Source organism: Hemicordylus capensis, chromosome 6, assembly GCF_027244095.1.
Source record: "Hemicordylus capensis ecotype Gifberg chromosome 6, rHemCap1.1.pri, whole genome shotgun sequence".
Lineage (NCBI taxonomy): Eukaryota > Metazoa > Chordata > Lepidosauria > Squamata > Cordylidae > Hemicordylus > Hemicordylus capensis.
The window spans coordinates 13,836,999-13,861,935 of NC_069662.1; the positions used below are offsets into that span (position 1 = coordinate 13,836,999).

A 24,937-nucleotide genomic window follows, 5' to 3' on the forward strand; every position below is an offset into this window, starting at 1 on the left:
CTTACCCCGGCCCGTGACAGTTGAGAAAAGAAAGACCTAAATTGAAGAGGGACAGAGGAGCTCACAAGCAGTGCTCCTCCCTCTGCAAAGCCTCTTTCCGAACTGGCGCTTGGGGCGGAAAGGACGCCTCTTGCGTCCTTTCGGCCCCAAGCGCCAGTTCGGGCAGAGCCTTTGCAGAGGGAGGAGCACTGCTTGCGAGCTCCTCTCTCCCTCTTCAATTTAGGTCTTTCTTTTCTCAACTGTCACGGGCCGGGGTAAGGTGGTTTCGGAAGTTGGGAGGGAGGGAGGGTGGGACTTTGGCAGCAGCAGCGGCGGCAGCATTTTTACTTTTCGTTTTCTTCGGCCTTCGCTCGGCCCCCGGTCCCGGCCTCCGTCTCCCTGGGCCGGTCTGGACCTCCGCCGCCATTCCCCCTCCCGCCACCCACCGCGGCCCGTGTCTCTGGCCCGGCCGGCCACCCAGGGCTCCGGCGGGCCCGCCACCCACCGCCACCGTGGCTCCAGCAGGCCCACTGCCGCCGCCCGCGGCTCCAGCCGGGCCCTCCGCTGCCCGGGGCCTCTCCCTTGTTGCCGCGGCATGTCCTCTGGCCAAGGCGGCGGCGGCCAATGTCCCCCAGCGCCGCTCACTCGGCTTCTTCGGGGCGGCCGCTTCTGGCCACCCAAGATGGCCACCGGCTGCCAGTGATCGTGTCTCCCTGGCTCTGTTCTGCGCATGCGCTCCGCGCATGCGCAGAACAGGCCAGGGAGGCACGGACACATGCTTGGTGTCCGTCCACGGACGGACACCAAGGGTTTTATTATAGAGGATAACTAGCACTTTGTATTTTGTCCGGAAACCTATTGGCAGCCAGTGTAGCTCCATCAGTAAAGGAGTAACGAGGTCTCTCCGAGATGACCCAGAGACCAGCCTGGCTGCTGCATTCTGAACCAACTGAAGTTTCCAGATTACGTACAAAGGCAACCCCACGTAGAGCGCATTACAGAAGTCAAGTCTGGAGGTTACCAACAGATGTACCACTGTTTTGAGGTCACAGATCTCAAGAAACGAGCACAGCTGGGGTATCAGCAGGAGCTGAAAGAAAGCACCCCTGGCCCCTGCCTCAACCTGAGAAACCAGGGAAAGGTGTGGATCCATAAATACTCTCAGACTGCGAGCCTGTTCCTTTTGGGAAATGTGACCCAGTCTAGAACAGGTAGATCAAAATTGTCTCTAGAGTTCTGACCCCACACAGTAAGTACCTCCGTCTTATCGGGATTTCAGCTTCAGTTTATTCTCCCTCATCCAGCCCATTACTGCTTCCAGGCAGGCATTTAGGGAAGATATGCCAACTCCTGAAGAAGTTGACATGGAGAAGTAGATCTGGGTGAACTCCTGAGCCGCACTGGACAAATTGGTCCCAAAATGAACATTGAAGTCCCCTATCACCAAAAGTCTGTGAGACTCCAACGCAACTTCCACGGACAAGGCCGTGAGCTCAATAAGGGATTCTGTTGGGCAATGGGGCAATCGGTACACCAACAAAAGTCCCAAACTATCCCTGGTCCCCAAACTCAAGTACACACATTCAATATGGTCCGATACCCTAATAGGGAGATATTATCCTTATAGACCACAGCCACTCCACCCCACCGCCCACATCCCCTCACCCTCTCCTCTACAGAATATCCTGGAGAAAGAAGCTGGGACCAGGCTGGGCCACTAGCCTCCCTCAACCAAGTCTCGGTAATACACACCAGGTCGGCCCTTTCATCCATGATCAGATCATGGATGAGTTCTGATTTATTTTGGACCAACCTAGCATTTCAGAGGAGCAAAGTAAGGTTATGTGGGATGTTGGCAGTGCTCCCCAAGGTCAAAGAGCTGGCAGGACAGCTAGAAGGGGAGATAGCTATTAGGTTTCTGACTACCCTTCCCCTGGAACAGCCTTCTGACCTGCCTGTGGGGGCCAAGAAGGAAATTTTTGGGTCGCACCAGATTGGCACTAGGCATGGCCTTTTTTTGCCTACTTCTCACTGAGTCCTTTGGCTTTCAGTCATAGGTTGGCACTGAAGGAACCGTTCACTTGGCAGGAGAGTGCTGGTTTTGGGTAGGTAGATAGAATAACAGTGTTCGGCTGGAGGCCAATTTGGGGTGGGAGCAGGGCCGGATTAAACTAGGGTGGGGCCTGTAACATATGTCATAAAGGGGTCCCAAATTTTTAAAATGCACATAAATTTTAAAACATAAATTATTTACTTGCTTAGTAAAGTAATCCAATTTTTTCACTTGCTATACATATCATATGACAGCCAAGGCAATGTTAAGAAGTGCTGTCAGGGCTGGACTGGGGACACTAAGATGCCGGTGGAATTTATGTGGAGAGGGCGCCAGGTTTTGAGCAGAATGGCTACTTAAGGGTGGGAGTATCATGGGCGTAACGATAGGGGGGGCAGGGGGGGCACGTGCCCCAGGCGCCACTTGCTGGGGGGGCGCCAAAAAGTGCCCGCCAATCCCCGAAAATTTATTGGGGGGAAAAATATTTTTTGCCGCCGAATTTTTTTTTTTTTTGCCGCCGCCGCCGCCACACAGACCGACCGAGCGGCCAATTGTCCGCACCAGAGAAACCCGGCAGGCGGCAGCCACGAGCAGCAGGAATGGGGGAAAGGGAGGGCGCCGGGCGGCTCTGTGCGGCTGGATGGGGGTTGGGCGGCTCTTTACGGCTGGATGGGGGTTGTTCGCCTTCCCGCCATCTCCCTCTGCCTTCCCTCTCACCCTGCCCACCATTCCCGCCCTCCCGTTCGCAGCAGCAGAAGGTGGAAGGAAGCCCACGCCCACCAGTGCCGCACTTTCCGATCACCATTTTAGAGGCAAGGGGGTCGGTCCTCGCTGTCCTCGCCCGCACCTCCTTCTTCAGGAGTCCCCCCACGCAAAGCCAAGCGAAGCCTGCAAGTAAGTGCGTGCAGGCTGTGGCTTCGTAAGTGCAGCTAGGAATGACTGTGGCAAGAGATAGCTCAGCTGTTTCTGGCAACATAAAGCAATGATTCACACTGAAACGCGACAAGTTTATGTATAAAAATAATATGCAATGACCCTATTGTTTACAATTCTATATCCACACGTTGCATATCCTCAAGGGAAAGCTCAGGTGGTTGTCAAGGCAACCCAGTCACTCCCTGCTCTGCTTCCCCCGCCTCCTTCCTTGAGTCTGCTTGCATTTGAATGGACTCACGTGGACTGTCCCGAGATAATTAGAAAACAATCCCGCACTGTTTGAACGTTTCTCAGACCACGAGGTGCTGTTGCTGCTCCCTCTGAGCTTGCTATACGCCACGCCAGCGGATTGGCAAGATAGTGGAATGGGGCTGCAGCAATGGTGACTCAGCCGACTCCACATCTCCCCACACAACCACAACGCTTCCTAGCGTGGATGATCTCCCATTTTTCATATGGTAGCTTCATCTAGGCTTAGGTGTTGCCAAGCTTGTTTCTGGCAGTGCTCATAGCTGAATTGTACAGACCAGACAAAAACCCAATAGAATAAGTTTTCCCAATACTCTATATTCCCATACACGGAAAAGCAGCAACTCTAGAATTCCTGCATGCCATCTAGCTGTTACAACAACTGTGCCAGAAAAAAGGTGGCAAACTTCAGGTCCCTGAAAACATCATGTGAGGTGATTTATCCATTCCCTACTGTGCATTTGTGATAAAGGAGAAAGCAGGAGGGATGAAATAACCTTTTGGTTCTGAGAAGCTGGAAAAAACAAGAATAGGACAGAAAAGGAAACCAATGGTATACAAATCTGTGATAATTTATGGTTTCACTATGAACTCCTCTGTTCTTGTACTAGAACAGTATATTTTCTATAAAAATATAGATGCTTTTCAGCATCTTCCTATAGCACTGCTGCCCAATATTTCTACTTTTTCTGTTATAAAGTTGGGAGAGGAAGCTATTCTTTCCCCATTTTTTATGTGCAGTTTAGCATGGGGGTGGGGAGTGGAAATATCCTATAAAGCCTAAAAGGGATTTTGATCACATCTTTTAAGTGGAGAGATGTTTAGGAAGTTTTGATTGCTGGTTCCTCAGCTGTATCTATATCTATACATCTATAACCTTTAAAGATTGTAAATCCAGCATTTTTCATAACATAAAACTTCAGTTTACATGGGCTGTTAAATGCTGCAGAATGAGTGAATAAAATTTGTCAGCAACGATCATCTACTGATAGTAAATGCTGAGCCCAAGCTTGGTTAGTCATGTAAACATAAGGGTTTATCTTGTAACTAGTAACTACCCTTAGATGCTGTCGCACTCCTCCTGTGGGGCCACATGATATAACTGTGCTTGGCTGGATAGAGGCGTAACGATGGGGGGGGGGCACGCGGGGGGGGGGCCATTTCAGTGCTTGCCCCGGGCGCCGTTTTCCCTAGTTACGCCTCTGGGGAGTATTCATTGCTGCCGAGTGCAGCAGGGCACAGTCAACATGTTGACCAGGATTCCCTCGATGGTGTGCACGTGTGAATGTGCTCACAAGGTTTTTGATGTAAGCTCAGTTAATTGTAGCTCCAGCACAGGTTGAGTCAGGAAGGCCCCACTCTGAATGCACATGGTGCCCACACACTGCCTTGATACTGTTACTCAGACCAAACTCACTCCACACTCAGATGAAAAAAAATTAGAGAGAACAGTGATGAAGACCAGGGCTCCCAGATGCATCGTGTATGAATGGCACATATTGGAATACGTGCTTGGAGTGCAGAAATGTGAAAAAAAATATGCATGAATACAGATCAGCAATATGGTTCACTGGCCACAGATTTCACAAGTGTTGAGCACACATGAATGGCTGCTGTTGATTCTCATCTCTGCGATTGCAGTGGGGGAGCAAAGGGAGTTAATCTTTGCAAGGATGATAGCAGTGCCCTCCACCTTTGACACAGCTTCTGGAGGGGAATATAGTATTTTTGCATACATGGAGATGTACCCCACCCACCCCCACAGACAATGCCTCTGCATATTCCTCCCATCAAAATGATAGGCATTTTGCGAGCCAATAAATCATGCAGCAAGGTGTGCATTGAAGACTGGGGTGGGTTGGGGAGGTTGAAAGGAGGGATCACTGTTGTATCAGGCAAAAAGGTTTCCCTTCCTACTTCAAATCTGGAAACATAAACCCACACAGACAGGTCATGCTAAAAAATCCGGTCCTGAAGTCATGACTAAGGAGGAAAAGCAAAAACCATTGATGAAGGCAGGCAAGTGGGGCAGGTGGAGGGGGGGGGGAGAGGACAACCTCCATCTAAACCATCGGATTCACACAATACATGGCAGAGAGTGAACTGAATGAAATTACTATGGCCCAGGACCAGCAGACAGTACCTGCGAACCAACAAATCACAGATACAGGTCAGAGGCCGTTTCCATTGTTGGAAAAATAATGCGGCCACCTTTGAGACCCAGATCCCTCTTTCCACACCCCACTAGTCATGAGAACAATCCTCAAAGGTCTCTTTCCAGGATCTGCTTACAGAACAACTGTGAGGGGGGAAATGGCCATGCTCCTTCCTTCAGAGCTCAGACAAGAGAACCAACCGGCTTCCTTAAAGATTGGTGGGTTTCACAGGAGAGGCTTCTTGGAAAGTCACCTGTGGGTTCAAGCAGTGCTCTAGGTAAGTACGTGTGAACTGGGGAGTGAGAGATCCCTTACTCTCTTCTACATACACACACATACCTCACATAGTGTGAGACTCCAGAAAGAGAAGGCGGCACCAGTAGATTACAAGCAGAAAGGCACATGGGAATGCAGGGGGGGATATGTGTCCCTAAATAGCTCCCTCTCACACACACATGCAAAAATGCACATTGGCACCAACTCACTCTCCTAACGGTGTGGGGATCTTGCAAGCAGAAAAGAAAAGACACCATGTGAAGGGAGAAGAAAGGGAAGCCCGGCGTCCCTGCGTGAAAGCACAGGCTGGCACTCAGCAGACTGAGCAGAGCAGCACGGAGCGATACGACTCAGCTTTGCGCAGGTGCCTGAATTATTTATCTCCCCGCCCTCTCTTCCCACAGTCAATCACAAACTAAAAGATGGAAACTGAGCCACATCGCAGGGCTTGTGGGATTTGGAGTTTCTTTCCTCCAAGAACTTCCATGGAAAATGCTTCACTTCCAGTTAGCGGCAGAAGAACTACAATTCCCAGGTGCCAAAGGGCGACGATGACAGAGTCACTCGTGATCTGACCCGCCATTCTCTCGAATACTGGGCCCTCGAAAATGTGGGGCCTGTAGCATTTGCTACTTTTGCTACTAGGTTAATCTGGCAATGGTGAGGTGGCCAAGGAACAGCCTTCCAGGGTTTTTGCGGCCCAAAGTGTTGGGAATGGGGGGGGGGGAGGCTCGACTCAACAACTCAGAGTTCCCGTCCCCCCCACCCAGCTTGTTGCTGTGCCCGTTGTCATCAGTTGAGTTTTCTTTACATTTAGTCATAGTCCCATTTTTTCACTGTGCTCCTTGACTTTCATTACTAGAGCTTGCAGATCATCCGCATTCTCCGCTATCAGAATGGTGTCATCAGTATAGTGCAGGTTATTGCTGTTTCTTCCTCCAGCTTTAAAACCATGCTCATCTTCTTCCAATCCAGCTTCTCTCAGTATATGTTCAGCATATAAATTGAATAAAAAGGGAGAAAGTATACAGCCTTGTCTTACTCTGAACGTCTGGTTCACCACTATGGAGTAAATCCACCTGTCTCCGTGGAAACACAGCTGCAGCTCATTCAGACATGTCCTCCTGTGTCTATTCCAGGGGGCCAAGGAACAGCCTTCCAGGGTTTTGGCAGCACAAAGGGTTGGGAATGGCGGGGGTGGCAGGCTGGACTGTGGGCACTGAGAGGGCGGGGGAATGTTTGTGGGGAGGGCGCCGGGTTTTGAGCAGAATGGGTAATTGAGGGTGGGAATTGGGGCGCAGGGGCACCCCGCAGGGTGTGGCACACCGGGAATATGCCCTGTTGCCCTGTGGGCCAGTCTGAGCCCGGGTGGCTCAACTCACCAACTCAGAGTTCCCCTCCCCACACGTGCGCTTTAAAGTTTTAACAGGAAAGCCTTTTTACGCTAGGAAATCCCCTGTATAGGTAAAGGGGAATCCCAGCTGGATTCCCATTTACAAGTATATTCCCCCGCCGAGCCAGCCTTCCAGCCAGTTCCATGAAATGGGGTGGGGGGGTTCAATTCTAACTTGGACTGGCACACACACACCCCTTTTGAGGGCCTTTCTGGTTCATCCTCGGGCCACCCAAACAGGCCTGGCTCAGTCTGAGCTGGTTCGCATAACCCTCTTTCTCTCCTCTCTCTGTCTACACTAAGCCAGAAGCAAAGCCTCCTTGGAATCTGCCATTCCCCAAATCTCATCCTTCCCGACCTTCTCTCAATATCCAGTGCACCACTATGGGATATTTTATCACACTAATTCTGCCATGTAATGTATTTATTTCACTAATTTACTTTCATTCTCTTTTAATAAATTTGAATTTGTTCACTGAAACCTTGTTTTGTCCCTTTGTTTTGTTATTAGTTCCATGTCTACCACAGAGGGATAGACATTACAGTAGCAGCCCTAGGCCCCGCATATTACAAACCCTCATATTACAAATCCGTAACCGTGGTTTGTGCCATAACACAGGTCCGGATGATCAAAGCAAGGTTACTGAACATGAACAAAGGTTCTGCACTATGTCTGAATCCTGAAATTATTATTTTATTTTTACAAACTTGGGTAGATTTTTTCCTGACCATGAATCCATTTATATACCACATCTTTGCAGTGGAGCCTAGAAACATTTCCATTCAATTGTTTATTTTCTTTCTGGGGGATTGACTTCTAATACTTGGTCATCCCTGCCTGGGCCATTTTGAGGGAAGACCTTGCTGATGAATGCTAGGATACCCTATGGAAGGGGAAGAAGGGGAATGTTCTGCCTGACATTTTAGAAGATAAGTCACATTGGCTATGTAGGACACATTGGCGATCTGTACCCACTTGTTATAAAATCAATGAAATATATAAAAATAAAATAAAATATATCATCTGGATGCATTTACCAGAAGCCCCTTACTGCATGTTTAGTTTTCCTCGCACTCAACGCAAGGCCCAATGACCAGCAGGCACTTGGGTCCCCAAGGTATTAATTGAATCCTGTTATTGCCAGCTAAATAGCAAAAATTGGTTAGGAGGGAATAAAAAATGTTCTCGTGGATTGTATAGGGACCAGAGGACTGTAGGGAAAGTGTCAATCCACCCTGAAATTATCAAAATCACTATTATTCAGTTCTGCTTCTTGTGGAAGCCCCATGGCTAGACAGAGGTCATTTAATGATAAGATTGGTTAATTATAACTCAGTAGCTCATACCAGGCTACATTCACTCACTGTATAAGGATTTTAAAATGCCCGTGTGTGCCCTAAAACTCAGGAGACGTTAACATGAATCAAACAAGGCTCTGTCAAATGGAATTTCTGTGTTGGTAAAGTTCTTTATGGGTAGTCTTCTCTAGCTGACAAAGCAAGTGTACAGCTGGGGTGAGATTCAAAATTTGCAGGAGCTCAGAATGGTTCGGTTACTTCCATTCCTCCTATATCTGCCTGCTATTTTCAGCAGGCAGAACAGCAGGCAAAGACATCTGTGCAAAATTCAGCACAATTCCAAGACAGATTCCAGAGAAGACATTACCATTGGGGAATTTGGATCCTTCTTACAGGGTGGTGTGCTTCGATTCAACTTTACTGTACCACCAGACAGATCCACAACAGGATAGTGAGTAGTGTGTCTTTTGATTTAATGGTTGTATTGGGTCTTTTAGGTAGGGCTGATCTATTGTATGCCTATGTGGTTTAAATTATTCTAGTGGAGATTCATTATTAATGGCAGCTTCTGATATGCCTCGCATGGAGGCTGCAGCATCTAGCCATGGTGTGTGAATGGACCTTAGCAAATCTAATAGCACAGTCTGATCTTTAATCATTTGCATTCCAAATCTCCTGGGTTTGATCTCTGGCATCTCCACGCAGGGCTGGGAAAGGAAACTCCTCTGTCTGAAACCAGATTCCCTGCCAGTCCCAATAAAGAATAGTGACCTAGCTAGACGAACAGCCTGACTCAATATAAGGCAACTTGATATCCTTGCATGTCCGTATATCATACCAAGCACAATGATTTCCATGGGGGTTTATTTACTTGTATTCAGATGTACGTGAACCAACACTATTCCTAGGGTTCTAGATTGCTAACCCAACCATCAAAAGTCAAAACACTCTAAGGAAGCAGATCCATTTGACAGTTGGTCAGAAGTAGTATTTTCAAATTTCCAGTTTTAAATAGTTTTTCTCTATTTTAGTTAGAAGTAGGACAATCATCCTTTAGGAAAAAGACATTTATCAGCACAGTATAGCTCAACGTTGCCTGGAAAAAGAAACTGGCAGGCATACAGAACAAGGATGCAAAGGTGCAGGGAGAGAGTAGCTAAATAGAACTGGTGCAGTAGGGAAGCAGCAATTTATGAGACCCTTCCCTTCCCCAGGAAGCCCTCTGGGCCACCTGAAAATCTGCACAGCCCTCAGGGACATATTTTCAGGTGGAACACCTGAAGAGAGGGCTTTTGGGGGATGGTTAATGTGTAAAAAATTGCTGCTTCCCTGCTGAGCATGTGCAGTTAGTTTGAAGGTTCTGTTCGATGGCTTTCTTGCTGCACTGCCGCATCCTTGTTCTGTATGTCAGCAACATTCCCCGATGTTTGGGCAAAACCCTTGTGGTTGTCCGTGCTCTGGAGATAGCGTTTGTGCTAATGTCATAGATGTTCAGCTGTGTATGCAGGGAATAGGGGACAGAGAGGACCTCATTCAGGTCTGTCATAATGCTCCCTCTCTCCCCTGCCAAACGGTTACTATGCTGGTGTATGGTGGAGGGGTGGGGGTTTGCATCTGGTCAGACAAGGGATAATACCCACTTTATTCCTCCCCAATTGTTCTTTCCAGTGCATGTCTCTACTCCTGCCACCCCTGATTGGACATTGTCTTTGAAGCTATATTAGAGTCAAAACCTCTGAAAGGAAATCAGACACACCAATACAAATATTCTCAGCAGGAATATTGATCGTTATTGCTACATCTTTCACATTAACCTATGGTCTCACGAATTCACCATCATATTATCCAAATGGAGAGGATGCCACCTTTTCTTTATGGAGGGCAGCAGCATCTCTAAGACCGCCTTTGTCAAACAGTTGTATGACAAATGGTGATAGTAAAGTATGGATCAGTGGTAGAGCATCTTTTTTTCATGCAGTGGGTCCAAGGTTCAATCCATGACACCTCCAGGTTGAGGTGGGAAAGACTCCAGCCTGAAAATTTGGATAGCCATCACCAGTCAGTGTAGACACCACTGAGCAATAGTCTGACTCGGATTAGAGCAGTTTCCTATGTCCCTAGGAATTCATGAAAGGGAGCTTTCTCCCAATGGCTGCATATCAACAATGGGGAAAGATGTACGGGCTGCATATCTATATGTCAGAAAATATATATGGCTGGCCTTAAAGTCATTCAACTATGTTTGTTTGTTTAACACATTTGTATTCTGCCCAAAACGCAAGTCTCTGGGCGGTTTACAACAAAACAATAAAAACAACCAATAAAAAGATTAAAACATTTCAACCATTAAAATTTAAAATGTTAAAACTATTAAAAACACTATCAAACTATTATATGTTGTCTTCCATATTTGCAAGCAGAATATATATAAACACAATAGACTTGTTTTGCTGATCTATGCATGTAAAACTACATTAAAATCTCATTGCAGTTTAATGCCTAAAAATTACCAGCATGTTCTTGCCTTCATCTTTGCAATTCAAGAGATCAACAGGAATGACCATCTCTTACCCAATATCACACTGGGATTTGAAATCTATGACAATGCTTTCAATCCACTGAGAGTCATTTGGAACACTCTGCAGTTCCTCTTCACAGGTCAGGGGAATCCCTTGAATTACAACTGTGACAGGAAGCAGCAGCTAGTCCTCGCCATTGGTGGGCTCACCTCCCCAAATTCCATGCCGATGGCCAGTGTCTTCAATACCTACAAGATCCCACAGGTATGTCTGTTCCTACAGAGGAGTAGTTGTAGTCATTCAGAAATGGCTATGTTCCTGAGGTAGCTCAGTTTGGAAGCAGCTTTTGAGAAGACAAGGCTTCCTTGTCTGGAGGAGGAAAACATTTGTTTTTTTTCCTAAAGAAGAAAGCAAGAGGGCAAGCAAACCAACCAACAAGGGGGAAAGGACAAGGTAAGTTTGTAAGGGCTAGTCTTTTATTGGGTTTAATTTCTGGCTATACCCCTACTAATTGTGCAAAGAGGCACCTTTTTGATGTGGTGATTCTCTTTATTTAGCATTGGGAGAGTAATTGGCCTGATCCAACCACAGCATGGTACCTCCAATGACTGTTGCTGGTGTCTATATTAATTTTTATATTGTGAGCCCTTCAGGGACAGGGATCCATCTTATTTATTGATTATTTCTCTATGTAAACCACTCTGGATACTTTTGCTGAGAAGTGGTATATAGATATTTGTTGTTGTTGGCTGGCTAGGGGTTCATTTTTGACAGGGCAGTTTCAATTTCAGTTTCAGTTGTGCCTAGAGAGAAAATGGGTGGGGATTAGCTACCGCTATGCTCTGAAGGTGGCTCAGTTTGGAAGCCACCCTTGAGAAGACAATGCTGAGACAAGGGCAGTTTTTCTTTTTGGAGATCTATGAGCAGGAGTTTGGTAACAGACATCAAATGAGTTTTGTGAGGGGTTTAGAAGGGAAGTTGCATGTGGGCCCAGAAGTGGTCTCCCTTTATCAGAAACAAGACACCAAGCATGAAAAAGTGAGTACTGACCCACTTTTGTAACTTTCCTGGAGGAAGAGCTTGATACCTTTAATTAGATGATGATTGCAGCTTAGACCAATCTGTGAAGGAAACAATCTCTATGTCTGCATTCACACAGAACATGAAGCCGGAGGTGAAGTGACCTCCAGTTTCAAAAACCGTATGTCTGAATGTGGACAACCAGAGTTTCAACAGAAAATGAAGTTGCGGTTTTCCTCCTCTGAGAGTGATTTGCACTTTTGGTTTCTAATGAGGACTACCACTTGGACAGTTCCACCAGAGGACTTGGAACCACAGTTCCAAACCACAGTTTGTTATATGCAAATGCAGCCACTATATTCTAAATTCTGAATAACCAATAAAACCAGTTATGAAGCAAGAATGCCTGCAGAAGAGGGGGTGCCTCCCAGAGTGTGACTATCTGCCTGAGGTGCAGAAGTTGTGGTTGTGCGTTCGGTGCAAAGAGCTCCTGGCTCTCAGGTAATAAGTGCATTCTCTTGAAGCCAAGATGGCGGACCTGGAGAAACTCAGGGAAGCAGAGAGGTTTCTGAATGAGACCCTCAGGAATGTGATAGAGGCATCCTAGTCCCATGCTGACAGCTCCTCTACTCTTATAGATGATGATTATGATGATGATGATAATGATGATGATGATGATGATGATGATGATGATGATGATGATGATGATTTCGATTTCTATACCACCCTTCCAAAAATGCCTCGGGTTGGTTTACACAGAGAAATAATAAATAAATAAGATGTCTCCCTGTCCCCAAAGGGCTCACAATCTTTAAAAAAAAGATACAAGATAGAAATCAGCAACAGTCACTGGAGGTACAATGCTGGGGGTGGATAGGGCCAGTTACACTCTCCCTGCTAAATAAAGAGAATCACCACAGTAAAAGGTGCCTCTTTGCCCAGTTAGCAGGGGATGGAAATCTTAGGGATGCAGGGCATCAGTCTGAAGAAGAGAGGGATGCTCTCTTAGAAGGGACACCTTCCTTGCGTAATGCTCCCAAATCCTCTCACACATAGGATACTCCTCCAGGGATTGGGGGCCTCCTAGTAGTGGGCAATTTGATAATTAGGAACTGGGGAAGGTGAAGAAGAGTGCAACAAAGATGATCAGGGGCATGGTGCACCTTTCTTATAAGGTAAGTCTACAGTGTCTGGGGCTTTTTAGTTTGGAAAAGGGGTGGCTATGGGGAGACATGATCGATGTTTATAAAATTATGCATGGAGAAGAGAGAGTGGACAGAGAGAAATCTTTCTCCCTCTCTAACAAATCTCATGGGTCTGAAGGCCAGGTAAAATAGGACCAACTAAAGAAAGTCATTTTTCACAGAGCAGAAAATTAATCTATGGAATTCTCTGCTATGGGATGTGGCAAATATACAGTAGAACCAAAAAAAAAAAAAAAAAAAGGCATGCCCTCACCTCTTGCCAGTTGGCTTCTCAGAGGCATCTGGTAGGCCACTGTGTGAAACAGCAAGGCTGTTCTTATGTTCTTGAATGGAACATTCCAAGTTCTTAGAGTGTTTTCTCAAAAAATTAAGGAATAATTACTCAGTCCACAGTGCAATGTCTTGCTTTCAATACATTATTATTGTCATTTTCTTTAAATATTAGGGCCACAACTTCCCTGAACACATTTTCTTTCAAACTGTGTTTCAACCTTGCCCCAGCTTTCACTTTCAAGTAGGAATAGTCTTTAATTTTTCTTCATCCTGTTTAGAATCCTATCCCAATATAAGACTCAATGGTACCAGTAGTTCCTACTCAAAATAGAAGTATTGTCCTATCTTAAATATTTGATGGAAGCTGAAATTTAGTGAACTGAAGAAGTAATACTTTGATCAAGAATGAAGGGATGTACGTTTAATACTGTTTTTAAAAAACAAAAAAATTTCCCCCCTTTTAGCTGAGTTATGGATCTTTTGACCCTGTGCTAAGTGATCAAACCCGGTTCCCTTTCTTCTTCCGGATGGTTCCAAGTGAAGACCTTCAATATATTGGGATTATTTTTCTGCTGAAGCATTTCAAGTGGAATTGGATCGGTCTGCTCACATCAGATGATGACAGTGGAGAAACATTTCTACAAAATATGAGACCAAGACTTCTCCAGAGCAATATTTGTATTGCTTTGGCACAATCCATTCCAAAATTAACGAGTCACACATCAAATACACACACTGAAAAAATGCTGGTGGAAATAGCTAATGCTGTCTGGAAGGAAGCAAAGCTGAATGTGTTTCTTGTCTATGGGGATAGTCATTCTATGGAGGGTTTACGAATAATCTTAGAATCCTACGAATTTCATCTTAAGCTTCCATTGGAGAGAGTGTGGCTCATAACTGCTCAGTGGGATTGCACAACTCTTTCTTCATGGGATAAATTCACAGCGAAATCCTTCAATGGTTCTTTGTCATTCACACTTCACACAAAAGTGGTTCCAGGATTTCAGGACTTTCTTGAGAACATAAATCCATACCAGTCTATGATATATTTCATCCATCAGTTCTGGTGCTTTGCATTTTTCTGTTCACTCCCAAAGCATGGCTTATATGTTCCAAATCAAGACAACTGCACTGGGGAGGAGAAACTGGGGAGCCTCCCTGAATCTGTGCTTGAAATGGGCATGTCTGGGCAGAGCTATAACATCTACAATGCTGTTTATGCTGTAGCACATGCTCTCCATACTATGTATTCTTCGAAAACTAAACAGAAGGAAATGGAGAAACTCGGGGGAAAGAGTCTTCTGTTACGGCCTGTATGTGTTTCCTACTCTTTGTTTGCATTTCACTTCTCATTGTATTAGTTCATAACTCATGCTAGCAGTTCTGTGATATAATGTCTGACTGTGGCATGCAGTTCCTTACACCCTGACTAACAAAGCACTGGTGAAGCAGTGTGAGGTAGCTTAGGCTGAGAGAGAAGAAACTCACTCAGAATCACACAGAATCATCCATGAACTTCATGGCTAAATGGAGATTTGAATCTGAATTTGAAAAATTCAGTTGGAAATCAAATCAAATTGCCCTTTTAAGGGGTGACCCAATTATTATGCTTTTCAACAAAAATAAATTTCAGGAAGCAAACCTTATATCAAGCATCTTGTAATTGTTTATTCAATATTCAGTATTGTTTGATGTTTTAACATGGCTGATTCCCATTCCAGAATAAGGTAAATGGATGTCAGTTTTTCCAAAAGTCTTTCCCTTTGTAATAATTATCCCAAACTTGCTTAGTATATCAATTTATATGTGAGTATTCTTTGCCGTATGATCCTGTACTATTCGTCAACAGGAATTGCTGTTGCTTCCAGTGGCTTCCTACCAATATAAACATGCTTAAAGGTATATTCCTGATAGGTATATAGTATTTCTTGTCAGTGACATCTTCCAGTTGGTGATCAAGGGATTTGTGGTTAAAGTGATAATCTTAATGCAATTTTCCACAATTTGACCCAGGGTGTGAACTTTTTCTCCTCCCAATTAGCTTCATGCTTTTCTGAGCAATATCCATTTCAACAATAGTGCTGGGGAAGAAATCTTTTTTGATGAGGAAGGGAGCCTGCCAACTGGATACGATATCATCAACTTGGTCACATTCCCTAATGACACCTTCCAGAAAGTCCAAACTGGAAGGATGGATCCCCTGGCTCGTGAAGGAAAAAGGTTCACCATGAATGCAAGTGCTACTGTATGGAACCAAAAGTTTAAAGAGGTATGGAGACCTGTCCCGCCTCACCTTGCTAGGTTCCCTGACTTTAAGGGGTTTTCTCACAACCCAGCTCCAATATCAGGAGTGAAGAGTGTTGGGAGGGAGAAATGGGCTGAAAGGAATGGAGTGCCCTGATGGGGAATGCTCTGCTTCTCTCCTCTGGGCAATGCTCCAGGAGTCTCAGACTCCAGCAGTAGGGTCTAGGTGACTTTCCCCCCAGACAGAGGAAATAATCAGCCTGACCCCAGATTTGCCTTGACCATGTTTGATGCCTCTGACCTCTTTTTGTCTGCCTGCAGTCAGACCCACCTTGGCTTTTGCCTGGTTCAGGGAGTAGACCCCTATTCCATACTCTTCATATGTGGATTATTTGGTTTTGAGAATAATAGAAGGGGTGGGGGGAATCGGAATATTCTTCCTTCTTGCTCCTGTTAGATGCAGCCCCGTTCCCGATGTGTTGATAGCTGCCATCCTGGATCCAGCAGGATTGCCCGGCAGGGAAGACAAGTTTGTTGCTATGATTGTGCTCAGTGTCCTGAGGGGAGGATTTCAACACAGATTGGTAAAAATATGTATATTGTGTAACCAAATCCAAATGTTTAAAATTCTCCTTTTCTACATCAAATATATGACTGAATTTCTAAATTTGAAATAGAATTATGTGAAAGTGATGTGAAACTAATTACCAAAATGTACAATTTGTTATTATGTGAACAAATGAGAGATGAAGTGGTAAAATCAACAATGGTAAAATGGGCACAAGATGTAGGTCAGAATATTAACTTAGAGGCCTGGGAGAAGCTATGGAAGAAAGATCTTAAATTTATAGCATGTTATCATTTAAAAGAAAATTTAATAATAATGATGTACAGGTCGTATTTAACACCTAAGAAACTAGCTTTAATGTATAAAAATGTATCTAATAAGTGCTGGAGATGTAAAGATAGTGAGGTGTCTTTTTATCACATGTGGTGGTCCTGCAGAGAGGTAAAGAGGTTTTGGCATATGATTTATTATGAACTTTAAAAGATTTTTAAATGTATATTTCATAAGAGACCTGAATCCTTTCTATTGGGTATAATCAATGAAGAAATCTTGGGGCGGGGGGGGGGAATAGAAATTTATTCCTATATCTTACGACGACAGCTAGAATGGTTCTTGGCAGAAATGGAGATCTGTGGAAATTCTAGCAAGAGAAGAATGGTTGAGGAAGGCATATGAATATGCAGAATGGCAAAACTTACTGTATTAGTAAGAGATAGTCATATAGAAAACTTTGTAGAAGATTGGAAACCCTTTTTGCGGTATATAAAAAACAATGTGAATTTGGATTTATTAAGGGGGGTTGAAATGTAAAGATAACAGTTGGGGGATTTGTTATAGTAATGAAACTATTAGATTACTATGGTGATGAAAACAAGGATTAAGACATAATAACTAGATATATAAATGCATAGAAAATATTCACATGAGAGCAAACATAGATGTTATAGTATAACTGTGTTGAAAGATGAACCGGAAGTCACATTGATATGTAGAAAACTAATAAACATAAAGTGCAAATATATATATATAAATATGACAGAATTCCTCAACATACGTCTGTTGAACTCAAGTACTAGTGCCAAGATCTGTGGGTTTTATTTAGTCTGGCAAATCTTTTCACTTGGAAAACTTTCCCTACACCTTCTCCAGGAACAGCAATCTGCCCTCTGCAGCATCATCTAGGACTTAATCTTCAGGTATTAGCACCCTTGCAGGGAAAGGAAACATTTTGTTTTCTTACAACTAAATTCTCAGCATATGTAGGCTTTTCATGTGAAGCCAGAATCTGTAACCATCCCAAAATCTAGAAAAAGTCTGTGCAGGATAGAAACTATGGCATTTATGATGAGCAATCCTTTAGTTTAACTTTTCAGGAGCTGGCCTTTGCTAATGAATATCCTGGATTCTTTGAAAGTTCAAACAATAAGCTGCAATGGCCGATGTTCCCATTAGAAAAAGCTGGTGCTAGGTGAGATGCACTGATGCTGCTGAAGGGGTCAACAAAGGGAACACTGCTACTAACTTGGGGACAGTGAATTTGGATGATTGCCACTTCCCCCCAGAAGCATTATTTGCCAGTTGAAAATACGTCCCTGAGGGTCATGTAGCTATCAGGGAAGAAACCCATGGGTTAGAAACCCATGGGGGTGGTTGGCACCCTATGTGCACTACACCACCACTCGCTCTGGGCCACCCCAGCACCCCCCAAGTGCACTTATGGGGCTGCTGAAAGCTCCATTATAACTTATTATGAGGAAAAACCTTAAAGACACGTAAACTTCAACAATTCACCAAAAATCAGCCCTCTGCCCAAATCCTTTGAAAAAATTCAGGTAGCTTCCTTGCCCCTACCTGGCACTACCACCAACCCCACACTGCTCTAGGCCACACCTTTGCCCCCAATGTGAAGCTATACATTTGCTGACACCTCCATGCTTCTTTATGGAGAAAAACCTTAAAGACGCGTAAACTTCAAAAATCACTTTAAAATCACCCCTTTGCCCAATTCCTTTCAAGTAATTCTGATAGCTTCCTTGCCCACCCTAGGAACTACCAGCTACCACGCTCCACTCTATGACACCCCTTTCCCCCTGATGTGAAGCTATACATTTGCTGCAATCCTAATTATTCTCTATGAGGAATTCAAAAATACTTTAACAATTCACTAATTATCAGTGGAGTGTCCAATTGCCTTGGGATTTTTTGGGTGGTAAGAACCCCTGTCTGTCTACCACCAACCCCGCTATTGTGCCCCTAGGTGCTCCACAATAGGGCATATGGACTGGTTTGTGTCCCATTATACTCAATGAGAAAAATAATTTAAAATATTTCAAATATTCATAAAAAATCATATGGGTGTCTGATTGCTTCAGGGTTTGCATGGTTGTTGGCACCCATGGGTGCTCCACAATAAGGAATAATGGCATGGTTAGGGTCCCATTATATCCTATGAGAAAAAATAAAAATAATTTTCAAAAATTCATAAAAAATCGTACAAGTGTCCGATTGCTTTGGGGTTTGGGCGGCAGGTACCCCTGGGTGCCAGATACCATCCTACCAATTTCTGGGTGTCTGAACCGTTCTGAAGCAGTCCAAACTGGTCTGAACCAGTTCAGATCCTAACCGAACCAGGGGGTGGTTCGAACAAAACCAAAACCGAACCACCCCCTCCTGGTTCAGACCCGGTTCGGATCTGAACCGAACCGGGTGAACCGGTTTTGTGCACATCCCTAATTACCTCCTGTTAAACACTTCAAGGCAGTGTAGAATACGGATATGCGAAACTTTTTGGGTGTTTCGGCACCAAAATGAAACACCCAATCACCATCCCAAAATGTTTTAGAGCCGAAACAAATCACCCCTGTGTCAGCTCCAAAAATTTTGTAGTTTCGGCCCTCCATTTTGTGACCGAGATCGTGCTTCTCCATCCTCCTCCATTTTGAGTTCTGACATGTGCTTGAATTTCCCACCTTTCAGCCTTGCATTGACTTCAATGCAAAGTTCCGATCTGCAACGGAATGCCCATATTTGGCTCTGCAGGATCCAAATTAACCTCCCATTGACCAAGGGGAGGTGAAGGAGGGGGCAAGTGTGTGGTTGGATTTCTGGAGGTGTTTTCAGGAGGGTATTAAAGAGCCAGAAGCCATTTCTTCCTTTCTGCTGCCTTGTGTGGGGAGAGAGTTCTTTTGCCTGATTGCTCAGCCTTGCGATCAAACATCCATCATGGCCTCCAACCATTCTTCAGCATTGCTGCCATTGCCTTTTTTTCCTCCAGCAATTTTTTTAATTGAGAAAAAGAAGAGGACAATAACTATTATTATTGACAATGTTGCCTCGTATTTTCTTTTATTGAATATTTTGAGTTGATGCTGAAATGAAAATGATGAATGTTAATGTGATAATATTAATATGATATATATAATGCTGATGCCCTGATGTGATGTGTTGATGATTATGAGTTGCTGTTGTTCATGCATTTCTGTTTTGTGATGTGCTTTGCTTTCCGAACCACTTGCCTCTTTAATGTTTATTATCTGAGACTTTGCTTGGTGGCAGAAGGTTCTTTCTCTCTCTGTGGACTTCTTGTTTGCAATGAAGAAGTGGATTGGGTCATATTGTGAGTTGTAGCATCATCAGAGTTTTTATTCAAAGATCGCTTGCATCATGATGTGCTGGTGCCACAGGCTCTGATCCGGTGCAGAAATTTATTTATTTATTTATCTATCTATCTATCTATCTATCTATCTATTTATTTATTTATTTAATCAAATTTTTACACTGCCTCAAACTGTCATCTCTGGGCAGTTCATAATAACATAAAACAAGTTAAAAACATATACAAAAAACTTAAAACAATTTAACAATTGAAAAATAAACCAGAGTTTAAAACCTAAGAAAATTTAAAAGCTGAGAAAGCTTGGTGAAAACATGGGTTTTCAGGTGAGTGTTTTTTTAATTGCCAGAGATCGGGAGGATCGTATCTCAGCAGGGAGCACATTCCACAATCTCGGGGTAGTGATCAAGGAGGCCCGTCACTGTGTAGCCACCAAACGAGTTGGCGGTAAACGGAGACGGACCTCCTCAGATGACTTCAGCGGGCGGAGGGGCTCGTAGTGAAGAAGACACTTTCTTAAATACCCAGGGCCTAAGCCATTTAGGGCTTTATCAGTTATAATTAGCACTTTATAATTTGTCCGCAAACCTATTGGAAACCAGTGTAGCTCCATCACTAAAGGAGTAACATGGTCTCTCCGAGATGACCCAGAGACCAACCCGGCTGTCGCATTCTGAACCAACTGAAGTTTCTGGGCTACGTACAAAGGCAGCCCCACTTAGAGCGCATTACAGAAGTCAAGTGTGGAGGTTACCAACAGATGTACCACTGTTTTGAGGTCACTGATCTCGAGAAACGAGAGCTGCTGGCGTATCAGCCGGAGCTGATAGAAAGCAACCCTGGCCACCGTCTCAACCTGAGAAACCAGGGAAAGGTGTGGATCCAGAAGTACTCCCAGACTGCAAACCTGTTCCTTTTGGGGAAGTGTGACCCCATCTAGAACAGGCAGATCAAAATCATCTCTAGAGTTCTGACCCCGCACAATAAGTACCTCTGTCTTATCTGGATTCAGCTTCAGTTTATTCTCCCTCATCCAGCCCATTACTGCTTCCAGGCAGGCATTTAGGGAGGAAATGCCAGCTCCTGAAGAAGTTGACATGGAGAGGAAGTATACTGGTAACACCGAACTCCAAATCCCCTGATGATCTCTCCCAGTGGTTTCATGTAGATGTTAAAAAACGTTAAGTATGGAGCCTTGAGGGGCACCATACTTACGCTCAGAGTTCGAAGAGCAACAGTCTCCAGTTGACACCATCTGGAACCTGACGGAGAGGTAGGAGCAGAACCTCTGTAAAAGAGTGCCTCCCACCCCCCAACCCCCTCAGACATTCCAGAAGAATACTACGGTTGATAGTATTGAAAGCCTCCGAGAGATCCAAAAGGACCAACAGGTCACACTTCCTCTGTCAATTCCCAATTGGACATCATCCATCAGGCTGACCAAGGCAGTCTCCACCACATAGCCAACCCTTGGGTCTATATAATCAGTTTCCTCCAAGACCCACTGGAGTTGAGAGGCCACCACCTTCTCAATTAGTTTTCCCGGCCATGGGAGGCTGGAAAAAGGCCTATAATTGCTCAACTCTGATGAATCTAATGCAGGTTTCTTTAGAAGAAGTCTAATGATTGCCTTCTTAAGACAAGGAGGCATCCTGCCCTCCCTCAGAGAAGCATTTATGATTTACACCAGGCTGTCTACAACAGCCCCCTTGCTAGATCGAACAAGCCATGTAAGACAAGGGTCAAGTGAACAAGTGGTAGGCCTCAACGCTCCAAGCAGCTTGTCCACCTCCTCAGGAGTTAGAAATTGAAACCGATCCAGTCGAATCACATAAGGAGTTGTTAGGCACCTCCAGTGCAGACATCAAATTAATTGTGGAGTCTCATCTAGGTCGGCCTGAATCTGAGAGATTTTATCTGGGAAAAACCTTTTAAACACATCGCAGCGGGTAACTGATGATTGCAAATTCTGGTTCAAGGGAGGGGGATACTAGTCCCCTCACAACCCTGAAAAACTCCACTGTACGCGAACCCGCAGGGCAATATGGGCAGAAAAGAACTGCCTGTTTGCCGTGCGTGTTGCCTGAGCATAGATCTTTAGATGTGCTCTATGTCGCTATCTGTCGGATACGAGTCTTTCTCCACTTGCGCTCCAATCTCCTGTCTTGCCACTTCAGCCCCCATAGATCTTCTGTATACCAAGGGGCCAATTTTGAAGCGGATCAGAGAGGACGCTTGGGAGCAATCGTGTCTACTGCCCTGGTGAGCAAGTTGTTCCAGTTCTCAACCAGGGTGTCAACAGGGTGTCACCAGCAAAGCCAACATTGAATTCTTCCAAGGCTTCTTGGAATCCTACTGGATCCAATACCCTCTTCGGACGGACCATTCTAATAGGCCCCTTGCCCCTGCAGAGGTGGGAACTGCTTGTAAGTCCAACCTTAACCAGATGGTGGTCTGTCTATGACAATGGGGAAATCACAGGTGTCCGCATCCATGGAATACCCCCGTGATCAGAGTAAAAGACCAAATCAAGCATGTGACCTGCAATATGCGTCGGTCCAGAGACCACTTCGGACAGGCCCATAGTTGTCATGGCCGCTATGAACTCCTGAGCTGCCCTGGACAGATTGGTCCTAAAATGAACATTGAAGTCCCCCAGCACCAAGAGTCTGGGAGACTAAAAAGCGAGTTCCGCGACCAAGTCCGTAAGCTCAGTAAGGGATTCCACTGGGCAACAGGGTGATCGGTACAACAAAAGAAGTCCCAATCTATCCCTGGTCCCCAAACATAAGTACACACATTCAATATGGTCTGATACCCTAACAGGGACCCTGGTAAGGGAGATGCTATCCTTATATAACACAGCCACTCCACGTCCCCACCCACGTCCCCTCACCTGCTCCACTACAGAATATCCTGGAGGTTAAGCTGGAACCAGACTGGACCATTAGCCTCCCACAACCAAGTCTCAGTAATACATACTAGGTGGGACCCTTCATCCATAATCAAATCTCGTATGAGCTCTGGCTTGTTTTGGACTGACCTGGCATAGCAGAGGAGCAAGGTAAGGCTATGTGGCTTACTGGCAATGCTCCCTGAGGTCAAAGAGCTGGAAGGACAGCCTGAAGGGGAGACAGCTATTAAATTTCTGACTACCCTTCCTCTGGAACAGCCTGCTGACCTGCCAACGTTTCTTATTCTATTCCCCACCACTACCAGGATAGCTGCCCCATAGTCAACGAAGGCAATGTCAAAGAAATGCGCCAAAAAATTGTGTGCCATCATTGTAATCATTGTCGTCATCACTCTTTCGACTTGCGGAGGTGGCAGGGGGGCAAAACCTTGCTGTTTGAGATTTTTAATGACAAACCATGAATCCACTCACATTTGCTACCAGACAATCTACACTCAGAACATCTCAGAAACAACAAAACTCAGTACCCCATAGGTTAGAAACCCATGGGGGTGGTTGGTACCCTCTGTGAACTACACCTCCACTCGCTCTGGGCCACACCAGTGCCCCCCAAGTGCAGTTATGGGGCTCCTGAAACCTCCATTAATCCCTATGAGAAAAACCTTAAAGATGCGTAAACTTCAAATATCACTTAAAAATCACCCTTTGCCCAATTCCTTTGAAATATTTCTGGTAGCTTGCTTGCCACCACTAGGCACTACCACCAACCACATTCTTCCCTGAGCCACACCTTTCCTCCTGACATGAAGAGGAAAACCTTAAAGATGCATGAACTTCAAAAGATCACCAAAAATCAGCCCTTTGCCCAATTCCTTTTTGGATGGTAGCCTCCACCCATTAGGAGCTAACACCCCACCCTGCTCTTTTGGCTCCAGGACCGGTTTTTTGGATCCTAAATCCAGATTCAGATTTGGATTAATTCATATCCGAAGCGAATCTGGGGTGATTTGGATGGGTCTGATTTGGATCCGAAATGAAAGAGAGATGTTTTGATTTGGGTCCAAATTGAAACACAGAAAATCCGAAATGCACACCCCTAGTGTAGAACACAGATAAAATGAAATAAATCCTTAAATTAAAAACTGTAAGAACAGCAAAAGTAAGAGCAGCATAAAATCTATCAAAATATCACATGAGAGGGAGGAAACGTTAACAACCCGCTTGGTAGGAAAACAAACCAGTCAACAGATTCGTTAAAGTTGAACAATGTTTGTTTATCTTGGAAAACAAAGACTTTGTTGATGTATTTCAGATGCAGACCAGTGTAAGATGTGCCCAGAAGATCAATGTCCAAATGAGAAACAGGATCAATGCATCCCCAAAAGAATAACTTATTTATCCTATGGAGAACCATTGGGAGCGGTTTTGATTTCTTTTGCTCTTTTGTTTTCCCTGATCACCTTTGCTGTGATTGGGATCTTTGTTCTGCTCCGCAAAACTCCCATTGTGAAAGCTAATAACTGGAGCATTACCTGTACCCTTCTCTCCTCTCTGCTGCTTTGCTTTCTCTGCTGCTTCCTATTCATTGTTTGGCCTAGGAAGGTGACCTGCCTCCTCAGACAAACCGTGTTTGGCATCACGTTTACTGTTGCTCTTTCTTCTGTGTTGGCCAAAACCATCACTGTTGTTCTGGCCTTCCTGGCCACCAAGCCGGGAAACAGGATGAGGAGATGGATAGGGAAGAGGCTGGCAGTATCGGTCATCATTCTCTGTTCACTTATTCAAATTGGCATCTGTGCTGTGTGGCTGGCAAACACTCCCCCTTTCCCAGAGTTTGACATGCACTCTCAGATCAGTGAGATCATTGTGCAATGCAATGAAGGCTCAAACACCATGTTCTACATCGTCCTGGGCTACATGGGTTTTCTGGCCATCATCAGCTTCACTGTGGCCTTCCTTGCAAGAAAGTTACCAGATAGCTTTAATGAAGCCAAGCTGATCACCTTCAGCATGCTGGTCTTTTGCAGTGTTTGGATAACCTTTGTCCCAAGCTACTTGAGCACCAAGGGGAAATACATGGTGGCTGTGGAGGTCTTCTCCATCATGGCCTCTGGTGGTGGACTGTTGAGTTGTATCTTCCTTCCCAAATGCTACATTATGATTCTTAGACCTGATCTGAACACCAGAGAGCAACTAGTAAGGAAACAATATTGAGACACTGGACTCTTTCTGTCTTTTCT

General features: G+C 44.9%; 1 protein-coding gene across 1 annotated transcript; it reads left to right on the forward strand.

Moving 5' to 3' along the window:
- The first annotated feature begins 9,708 nt into the window (after window positions 1-9,708).
- Window positions 9,709-24,911, forward strand: LOC128330911 (vomeronasal type-2 receptor 26-like). Its single transcript, XM_053264275.1, has 7 exons — window positions 9,709-9,809; window positions 10,833-11,124; window positions 13,823-14,671; window positions 15,400-15,627; window positions 17,544-17,638; window positions 22,610-22,617; window positions 24,010-24,911. The coding sequence occupies exons 1-7, from the start codon at window positions 9,709-9,711 to the stop codon at window positions 24,909-24,911; spliced, it is 2,475 nt and encodes an 824-aa protein (XP_053120250.1).
- The last annotated feature ends 26 nt before the right edge of the window (window positions 24,912-24,937 follow it).

Excerpts from the sequence above, each read along its gene's own strand:
- LOC128330911 (XM_053264275.1), top strand. The coding sequence starts at position 9,709 with ATGGCTTTCTTGCTGCACTGCCGCATCCTTGTTCTGTATGTCAGCAAC. Across the intron at positions 11,125-13,822 it reads ATACCTACAAGATCCCACAG|CTGAGTTATGGATCTTTTGA; the intron begins GTATGTCTGTTC and ends CCCCCCTTTTAG. Across the intron at positions 14,672-15,399 it reads AGAGTCTTCTGTTACGGCCT|CTTCATGCTTTTCTGAGCAA; the intron begins GTATGTGTTTCC and ends CCTCCCAATTAG.